The sequence below is a fragment of the Prinia subflava genome, chromosome 1 (assembly GCF_021018805.1).
Source record: "Prinia subflava isolate CZ2003 ecotype Zambia chromosome 1, Cam_Psub_1.2, whole genome shotgun sequence".
Taxonomy (NCBI): Eukaryota; Metazoa; Chordata; class Aves; order Passeriformes; family Cisticolidae; genus Prinia; species Prinia subflava.
The window spans coordinates 134,026,248-134,036,962 of NC_086247.1; the positions used below are offsets into that span (position 1 = coordinate 134,026,248).

At 35.6% G+C, this 10,715-nt stretch overlaps 1 protein-coding gene across 2 annotated transcripts in view; it reads left to right on the forward strand.

The window, feature by feature from the left end:
• The window catches only part of LOC134558894 (macrophage mannose receptor 1-like), a 35,178-nt gene extending 25,693 nt beyond the window's left edge, over positions 1-9,485 (forward strand). For both annotated transcript variants that reach the window (XM_063413197.1, XM_063413208.1), the window contains exons 23-30: positions 1,250-1,352; positions 2,016-2,248; positions 3,391-3,556; positions 4,919-5,071; positions 6,545-6,661; positions 6,944-7,111; positions 8,196-8,231; positions 8,683-9,485. In XM_063413197.1, coding sequence (XP_063269267.1) covers positions 1,250-1,352; positions 2,016-2,248; positions 3,391-3,556; positions 4,919-5,071; positions 6,545-6,661; positions 6,944-7,111; positions 8,196-8,231; positions 8,683-8,876 — 1,170 coding nt within the window. In that variant the 3' untranslated portion in view covers positions 8,877-9,485. The remainder of the gene's footprint in view (positions 1-1,249; positions 1,353-2,015; positions 2,249-3,390; positions 3,557-4,918; positions 5,072-6,544; positions 6,662-6,943; positions 7,112-8,195; positions 8,232-8,682) is intronic.
• The last annotated feature ends 1,230 nt before the right edge of the window (positions 9,486-10,715 follow it).

The window sequence follows — 10,715 nt, forward strand, 5'->3', positions numbered from 1 at the left end:
AATTGCAGCAATAGACAGATTGAATAAAGATTGGATATATTGAATAAAGCTTTCTTTTTCATAGTAAATTGTTAATTTTTCAGAGAATATAAATGCAACATTAGAATTTTTGAAGTTAACACACAATTATTTTCATGTCTATGAAGGAAGGAGAAGAGGAAAGGATGCAAGAGGAAAGAGTTCAGCATTTTAACTTCTCCCCCTTTAAAATGTGTAATTGAATCACTAAGGGCTGATAGATATCAACTACTTTTGAAGCCCATCAAACCCTCTCTGCCTCTAGCACTTAAATTAAACTTCATAATGCTGTAAATAAAATAGCATTCTACATAATCATACCAATACAGACTGATTTGCACACACACACATCTATTTATTTCCATACCTCGTTTTCCAAACTTGCCCTTCACAATTTGTCATTCCACTCATTTTTGTATCTGTACCTTTAGAGAAACCAGGGATTTGAACAACCAGCTTAATCTACATCTGAGCCAATTCATGTTGCTCTTGCCCATGTAGCCATCGGTCAAGGCATGCAGGAAAAGATAATTGACACTGCACAATCCATAGTTCCACTGCAGCTCTAATAACACTAGGAAACCCCAAGCAGGGAAAAAAATGTCAAAGGTACATCCTACTTTTCTCCCTCACCTTCAAGAAACAGCTCTCTCCTTCAAAGAATCCTTTTCAAAGGCCCAAAGGCCCAACAATTACCCCATGGCAGCTTAGCAGAAGAGATTGCAGCTTGTAATAAACTTGACATTTCAGCTGATTTTGTGTAGCTGAAAGAGAAATTCAAAGAACTAGAGCTGATGAGAGCTCTGCCAAGAACTGTAATCTAGGTGATTTTGTCAAGAATCAGCACTATTTATAACTGTCTTCACAAGTGAAATACAAAGCACGACCTCCATTCATTCTTATTCAAAACCTTACTTATAGTCACTCATTAGTTGGGATAGATAACGTGGACGAAAGCTCTTGAAAATAATAACGTCTTTCAAATATTTCTCCTGGAAAATAACTAAATGAACAAGCAGTTGAAGAGTTGAAGAGTGTACAGCAGGGGAGCTGACCACCACAAGGGAGGTCAGAAAGGGCAGAGAAGGATGAATGAAAGGTATTTCTAGAGTTGTAACACACCTTACAACATCAGAACTAAAAAAAACCCCAAACCTGAAACTACTCAGTGATAGTACTCTGTTTTATAACTTCTAATATGCATGTATATTCTTTTCCTTACTTCCAACAGTTTGATTGTGTTTCTCTCAAGAGAGGTCCTGCTGATGAGACAGGAAAATGGAATAATGAGGAATGTTATAACTACAGAGGGTATATATGCCAGAAGGACAGTGGTGAGTTCTGTACTGTTAATCTTGAAAATTATAATATAAGAATTAAAACAAATTTGCTTGTTTAACATACTTTATTTCAGTTTAGTTTTGGTTTTGTTTCGTTTTGCTTTGGTTTTAGGTAAAGGATCAGTAAAACCTAAGGGCCCATCCTGCCTCCCAGTGTTACTTAGCAATGTTTTTGAGAAAACATAGCAGAGTTTAGAAAACATAGAAAAAAGAAAATTATTTTATTTTTAAAAGTGTATTTTAATAAATGAAGCCCAAAACCATTTTAATTACATATGTTCATAAAGATCTATAGGGTATCAAAATTAGTAAGTTTAACACTTATTCATATAAACCTGATAGTCATTAAGCTCCAAAGTATTTAAAAAGAGGCAGGACAGGTGTGCTATTTTTGAATGATGGGGTAGATTTACCTCTGCAATATAAAATACTGTGCATTTATTGATTCAATTGCCAGAGGTTGAAAATACATTTCTTCTATTAGAATTGTTGTTTTGATGTTATATTTAATTATAAACAACTAAGAAGAAGATGTTCCATTCCATTAGTAATTTTATACTAGGCTTGTAAATAATGAAGATTACTCAATTGCTCAAATCAAATGTATGACTCCAGATTTAACTGCTCTTGGGGCATTTTTTTTCCTTTTTCCTACAGTTCCTGAACTTTTTAAATCACCAGCAACAGTGCTGGACTTTGCTTTTGACCATTCTAGTGGGGTTAGCTATTCTGTCACCCGTTCCAAAATGAATTGGGAGGAAGCACACCAAAACTGCAATAACAATGCCTCAGAACTTGTCAGCATCTTAGACCCATATAGCCAGGCACTGCTGTTCCTACTTGCCAAGGAATATGGAGAGCCTCTGTGGATTGGTCTTAACAGCAACATGGTAAGAACAAATACTTTGCATACAAGCAGTCAGGCTGACACAAGACCTGGTTTTACTTTATGCTCTTATCTTGTTGTCCAATGGGATTTCTGCCACTGTAGTTCTGAAAACAGCATGTTACATCAATGTAACAGCCATTTGCACTGAAAATATTCAAATAAGACTCATACAGTGGAGATTTCTTTTAGCACAAGAAAATGTTCCTTGTAAAACCAGTGTACAACAGCATAGTGTGTTGTTTGGAGTAGTTTAAAGTATCTTGGATATAAATTGTAAAATTTCCTACATTTACAGTTGATTTTAATCTGAAAGTGATTCCAGGCACAGTATACATCCTGCCCTCCTGCCATGTGTTTATGTAGCTCAGTGATCAGTGACAAGGTATCAGAGCTCACACACCTGACACCTGAGAAGAAACGATTTTTATGTGTGTGTTTAAGCTCACACATTTACTAGAGTGATCTTATTTATGGTAGCAATACCAAACTACAGCTGTGAACAGAAACTGGGGTAAATATTAGTGAAAGGAATATGGAGGCTGTATCATATGGTACATATTGAACAATGGCTGTATTTTTTTAATTTGAAAATGCAATTGGCACAATTGCTCCCATTAGAAGCTAGAATATTACAGAAAAATAATCCTTTCTGTTTCTGAGATGTCTACATCAGTTGTATGACAGGAGAGGGTGAACAGTTGGATGGTAGGTGTGTTTTGACATGCTACACTCTTCATCACGAATCACAGTCACGATAACTACAACAAAAGCAATGGTGACCAGAGCTGCTTAAGAACACTCCCACACATACTCCATTCTCCATCAGACATTCTCCATCAGTCATACCAACATATCTTATCTGACTCCTAGTTTTATGTCTTCTCTCATGCCCCCTTTCTTTTTTTCCCTTCCATTTCCCAATGCCTGGAAAAATGCTGTGAATTAATGTTAGATATTTTTGGAGATGTTCACATTTGTGGATGACAGACACTACATTTTGGTTCTGTAGCATTTACAAGCTAAGAAGGGGAACTAGTAAGCAGATGATTCTAACTGGCTACATGAGACTCCTCTTGAGGATCCTGTATAGTAGCTATGTCACTGTAAGCAAATGAGAAATTATCATACAGATTTTGCTTCCAGACCAATGGCAAGTATCAATGGATCGACAGGTGGAGATTAGCTTACAGCAAGTGGGCCAGTGGAGAACCAAAGCAGACATTGGCATGTGTCTACCTAGACACTGATGGCACCTGGAAGACAGCTTCTTGTGAGGAAAAATTCTTTTCTATCTGTAAAAAATCAGATGGTGAGTAACTCCATACGTGCATCTTGACTAGAGGTTGGATAGTGCAATAAGTCCCTGGAAAAATACTTTGTTGATACATCAGTACGCAGGAAGACAGGATTACCTAACTATTTCTAAATATTAACATGAATTCTTTCCAAAAGTTAATTGATTCATAGTAATTACCAAAAGCCTAAGAACCATAGGATTGAATATTCACTTTTTTAAATGATTCATTCTATTACGAAAAGTCATTCACTTGCTGTAAGATCTGTTTTTATTAGGCATTATATGAAATTCTGTATCCAGTTTGGGGTACCAAAGTTTGAAAAGCTTCTCAGTCAACTAGGGTTTTCAGATGACCAGGTAACAATCATTTAAAGAAAAGATTGGAGTTGGACAAAAGACTAAGAAACCAAAGACAATAAGAAACTGTATTATCAATACTAAATATTAAAAAGTGAGCCTTACAGGATGGAATTTAATTTTTATGTGTATCTGCTATGAGTTGAAAAAGGGTAGCAGACTTAAATACAGCAAGGAAAACGTTCTAATTTTATCAGTACAGAAGTCATTAATTAAATAGTCTGGACAGATCAGTGAATCTCCATCACTACAGACAGGACTAATATCTGTTGAAAACAATATATCAGCTTCATGTCACCTGTGAAGAAAAAGATGAAGTAAATAACCCCTTGGAAAGCCTTCCAAGCACAAACTTGTATAATTTATACGGAAATAAGTATAAATATGATTTCAAAATTTAGCTTTATTCTTGAAATTTTCAAGTATATGGAAGATCTTGAATCATTAGCAAATTTTAAATTACATGCCAAATTATGTTCTGTTTTAATTTGACAAAAATCCTCAGAATTCATATATACCATCTCTTTCCACTTTATGATTCGGGAAATCTCATTTGAGAGCTGAGTATTCCTTATCAGGGAAAGAAACAGACTGCAGAAGACTTACAGGAAGAAAAGGTAATTAGGCAGAATATATAATTTACATTCCATCTGCATTTATCTACCCATCCAAAATCTTTCTGTTACATCAGTCCCTATGGAATGTATTCAGGATGCAGTTTAATAAAAAATCCTGCAAGCTATGCTTAGTTATATCAACACTTTCATTCACAATCTCAGTTTTTACTGTAAGGTTTTATAAGGTTTTGATACTGTCAAATCACACTGATAAATAGATATGAAGGAAAATATTGTCTCAAACAGAAAGTCAGAATCATATTCAAGCTCTTCTTAGAACAGGCTTCATTTCATCTAAGATTACAAACCTAACATAGCTGTTTAGTTTTATCATACTAGTATAATGGGAAAAACAAGTTATATAAAATAGCTGGACTCCAACTACCTCATGTCTTATCAGTAATGGCCCCTACTGAACTGCCACAACTTCCTGGAAAATGCCCTGAATCAAGAGGACACAAATCTTGGATACCTTTCTCTGGCCACTGCTATTACTTTGAGGCCTCCAAGAAAAGAAGCTGGTCTCAAGCTCATGATGAATGTGCCCGATTAGGTGAGTGTTTATTCTTAAAATACTAATAATGTAATTAAACATGTAAAATAATGGATAATATTGCTAAGCAAACTTCAAATTACTTTAAAACTTCACATTTAATGCTTTTTTTGATTGCTTTTCTGAGCATGCTTTTGCACAATAAATGTAGCCTTTGTCAGAGACAGCAACATCTCATATCTCAAATATTAGGTGAAATATGAGTACCTCAAAAAAATTAAATTCCTACTAGTTTTATGGCAAAAAGTAATTTGGTAGGGAAATAAACACTTCTACAGACCCACAAAGGCACAGGCCTGCAGGATTTGCTTTCCCTTCCCCAAGCAAAAGGGACTCCACATGCAGCTCATTCTGGGAGACATAAAGTGATAGCACAGTTGTGTTAGTTCCAGGGCACAGTTCATTAAGTGCATCTCAGTGTTTGGAAAACAAATGGCATGGAGGAGCTGTTTATCTTTCATGAACCAGTAAAACACACCCAGCCAGGCAGTTCCTGCTCTGGAACAGCCCCATGCTGCCTCCATGGAAAGAAGAGCAGTACCTCCATCAGGGAAGGGAAGACACTTTGCTCCACCAATTTCTGAGAATTGGTGTGATGCACCATTTTTCAGCGTGAGTAAGAATAGGAAACATCCTATAAATTTCTAAAGGCACTTCCTCATAAATCTGAAAACCTTGACCTAACTGAGTAAACAGAAAAATTAGCTTTGCAAAGGCATTTTGCTCTACAGCTGTATGACAACAGAATTTCTGGAGTGGTTTTGTAGAAAGATAAATCACATAATTACTACAAAAAGTAAACATTCCACTAATAACCAGGATAAAATGTTACAATTGGACACTGCTCCATGTTCTAAATTCCTACACTTTTGCCTGCCTGCTACCCACTGGCCAGGCCAGGAAGGTGGTCATTTCCTTGTGTTCCCAACACAGATTTGTGTATTTGCAATGCCAAGGCATATGGCAATTATAAATCAACTTCTGGACATCTTTTGGACTGCAACCTCCATCTGCTGACACATCCTACCTAACCTGTTATCATCAGGCACTGCCGAAACTGCTGCACAGCCACTGATGAGGGACAGAGCTGTAGTGGCAACAGGCATGGTGGTACATCATATGTTTCAGCTTAGTTGCACTATAATCTGGGATTTGGCCAGATCTTTGGCCAAAAAGTATTGCAGGAAAAATTATTCTTCTCAAAAATACCAAAGACTAAAAAAAATCCAGAAAATTTCAGAAAATCCATATCTTTGTGCAGATTTACATCCATACAACACACACTCATGCTCAAAAAAAACCCAAAAAACCCCAAAAAAACCAACATTCAATGATATAATGCCCACAACAAGTCAACTGAATAATATAGAAGAGTTGGTGTGTTTTATGTATTTTTCCATATTTTTTATGTCTTCATTGATTTGAGCTCTAAGAAAATGAGCCACTGTGATGTGTTCCTTAATATATTTTCAGGTGCTGATTTGGTATCCGTAAGAGACTATAGTGAAACAAACTTTCTGTCAGAAACCATTAAGATACTCCATGGAAAATCATTGAACTTTTGGGTAGGGCTAAAGAAAGATAACAGAGGTAATATCTTTCATCATATGTTATCCTATCAAATGAAATTAAATGTTATGTTCAAAAGAAATCAACTTTGTACACTTGAAAGTACATATATATATATATATATATATATATATATATAAGTTACACAAAGTTTATTTCAAAGTATGCTTAAATATGCTTAAAATTATAATTGAAACATTTCATTAGCAATTCATGTTCTAAATTTTTGTTTTCCCCATTACAACTCATTCTATTTGTCTAAACCCATGTGTTTTATACACATATATTAATTTTTAATATTAGAACAGTGGGTATGGACAGACAAATCTGCAATGGATTTTGTCTACTGGGAAGTGGGAGAACCATCAAACAAAAGGCTTAAAGACTGTGGAGAGCTATGTGCATTGACTGGCTTCTGGAACACCAACCTCTGTTCTTTCAAAAAAGGATATATCTGTAAAAAAGTTAAAAGTAAGTAGTATTTCTAATATGTTAAGGTTAATAATGTCTAGTAACGTATTTTCATTGTACAACACAGAAATGTAAAATACTCTATGTTAGTGTGCAAAACCAATTGACTCTCATGGCAGGATGTGGAAGCCTAAATACTGACAAGCCCCACAGGGGTTCCGACTGCCTTCTCAGAAAGCTGCATCTCCCCTAAATCCTCCAGAACTACCATCAGCCCTGTGCAGCCATCATAAATACTTCAGACCCCTGAGTTTAGGCACAAAAAGCAACACTTCGTTTAATTTCAGCTGAAAGTATTCTCAAACAAAATCTTGTTCTCATGAATGCAGGGCAAACTGTCTTGTAGAAATGCTGGAATTGGTGATTCCTTTCCATATTGATCACTGATCTGATGGATTACAGGAATACTATGACAAACATTCTTGTGGCACTCTTTATCTACAGTATGATAGAATCATTTTTAATAAAACACTGGTAGTATCTCCTTCGAAAAATTATCATTTGTAAGAAAATGCATAAGTTTGATTACCAACTGAGATTAAATCAAAGCGGTGCAGAACATGGATATTTTGTTTGGTTAAACTTCATATTTCTGTTCAACTTTATATTACCTGCTAAGTTCAGGAAGAGCAATTACCATAGGAAGCACATCCACATGGAATGGTTATCTCTGACAGAAGGGGCTACAACAATAGCAAAGACTCTTCAGCTCAAGCAAAATGCTCCTGATGCACTCCTAACATGCAAGACCTGCTTTCAGGAAACACCTAAGAATGACTAAGGGTCCTGTGGGGAGTTTCTCAGCAAAAAACATATTTGAAAACCCTTTTGGAAATAACAGAACTCTGTCTCTGCATGTTGTTTTGGGTATCACGACTGAGGAAGTCGGATGCTCTTAGTACGAAATACCCAATCATCCCACTAGAGTTTTACACATGCTTAGCTCCATCTCTCTGGGAGAGTGACTGTCACTGACACATGAATTTAGGGGGAATTCAGTAACAGTGGTATGTAGGAACTTTGAAATGCCTCTTTTTTTCTTTTTTTTTAAGCATTCAGAATAATTTTTTTTTCCTTTCAAAAGCTCCTGAAAACAAAGAGATGTCAACAGAAAATACAGGTAAGCATACTTCCTTTTAAGTAGAATAATAAGAGCATGTTAAAATAAAACAGAAATATAATTGCATAGTTTCTCGTTATTTGTTTTGAGAGTGTTTAAAGATAAAAAGTCCATAAACTTTTACTCTTATCTCAATATAGCATATAGAGGTTATCCTGAAGTAAATATTGATTTGTTTTTATGTTTATATTTTTAATATTGGGCTTTGATCAGATTTAATTATATTTTGTATATTTTGTATATTTTGTAAATGTAATTACATTTAATCATATTTAATCATATTTAATTATATTTTGTTTGGTGTTCACAAAAAAAACCCCAATGCACATGTTGAACCGAAAATCTACATGCACATTGAATTTTTTTGCTTCCTCGTTATAGAAGTCTCATTTATTACTAGATTCTGAAATCATTTAACCTCAAAAGATTATTCCATTGTATATCTTTACAGAAGAGAAAATGGACAAAGCACTTTCTGCTGGCATAATTTGGCTGTTCGTTCTTCTAGCCCTTTCTATAGCTGGAAGTGTAATTTATTTCTGCTTGAGGAGGAAAAGACAAAACCTGCCACATGTTTCAGCCATAATGAGTGGATCAGAAGCAACTGTGGATATTCAAGAAAAAGACACACATTCAGACATGTAGTCTGACCAAATAACCCATGTGATCCAACTACCAAAAAAGCAGGCTATAAATCAGTGAAATCTTACCCTAGCTTTGTTTTCCTACCCAGACAACAGGTTCCCTTCTTCTCAAGTACACAGTTCATGGATTTATATAAATACACACACACACCTTTCAAAATTCCTTCCAAAGTGTTACACAGATGTTTAGTCTCAGGAGTGTATATGTGTTTTTCATATAAGTGGGCATGGCTGAAAAGCTGGCTCCAGAGGTGTTATGGGGAAAGTCTGACAGCTATTTACTATGTGAAAATTACTTTATTTAGCTTAGTGTAGAAATTCTCCTTTTTACACACAGGAAAAATCATTACTCATTACTTTAAATTGTTTTCCCCTATGTGTTACTTCAGTGATATTTAGATTATGATGGGAATCACAGAATCACAGAATTAACTAGATTGGAAAAGACCTTTGAGATCATTGAGTCCAACCTCTGAAACACTGCTCATTTCAAGTTTTCGGCTTCACAGTTTATGATATCATCTTTTCATTCATGTAAAACCTGTTATGATACCTGCATCTGTGCATTAAGTATTATTTGTTTACCAAATAAAATTGTAAAAAAATTGAAGAGGCTCATTTAATTTTACATTCCATCTGATTTTTTTAATTATGCCATTTCCTACAGCCTTGCACTATTCTAGTATTCTGCAAATACCTCTATTTTTCTGCAGAAGAGCTTGCCATTGGGTTTTGTTTCAGTAATGATTCTTTTAACATGCAGAGTTGCCCCTTTTTAAACCCAAGCATGTATAATAAATGGCTGTCTTGCAGTGCATTGTGTAATTCTTCGGAGCAGAGACATAAAATCACTGAAGTACTTTTTGAAAATACATTTCTTTTTTGTTGTGATTTCATTTGACAATGTGCTGCCTAGACCTTTCTCAGCTCTTCTTCCATTGTACACAGTAGCAGGGTTTGCTTCAGGGGCCAGTTTAACATTCTGCGTACTTTAAGACAGGAATCACACCTCCTGAGAAATGGAACACCTTTCCCCAAGCCACAGGAGGGCATGTGGCACTAACAGGCCCCATTGAGGAAGCATATGGAAGAGCAGGACTAGAGCAGAGGAGCTTCTCCCAAATGTATGTATTGAGGAACAGATTCCTTCTTTGGGCCTTCTGTCAGAATTTCTCACTCACTCCACATGCTTATGGTCTCTGACTGACAAAAAGATGAGGCCACACTAAAAATCTCTGCAAGGGAAGAAAATACCTGAAATAAGTGGAATAGGTTTCTGCACCAGGACATCTGAACAGCTTGAGAACACATCTAAATTATCTCTATTATTTGCATTTCTTCTAGATATACATCAAGCAATAAAGGCTTCTAACTGACAACATTGTTGATAGTTACTTAGAATGGAAGTAACCCCTACCTCTAGGAATAATTATTTCAGATATTTTAACAAGGGCTATCTTAAAACATGGGTCACCTCTGGTAACATTTCCTCCTGAGAGTTCAGTCTTCCCTAGCACTCCTTTCGTGGATGGACACACATTATTCCACACATTCTACACCACTGGCTAAGCTGGTAAAGAACTTTCATCAGTCACAGAAATAGAAAGAAATCTGAAGAATGTATAGCTTTCCCTTTCTTACTTAACTAAGTAATGTCATACAGACATAAGGTCTTTTAACCAAGACCTGGTTAAAAACAAAACCAACCAAACAAACAAACAAACCCCCCCCAAAAAACCAAAAGCCCCCAAAAAACCAAACACAAGACACCTATACATAGGTTATTTAAAACAGAGTTAAAAATTAGGTAAACCAAAAGTATATATTTACAGTTTATGTC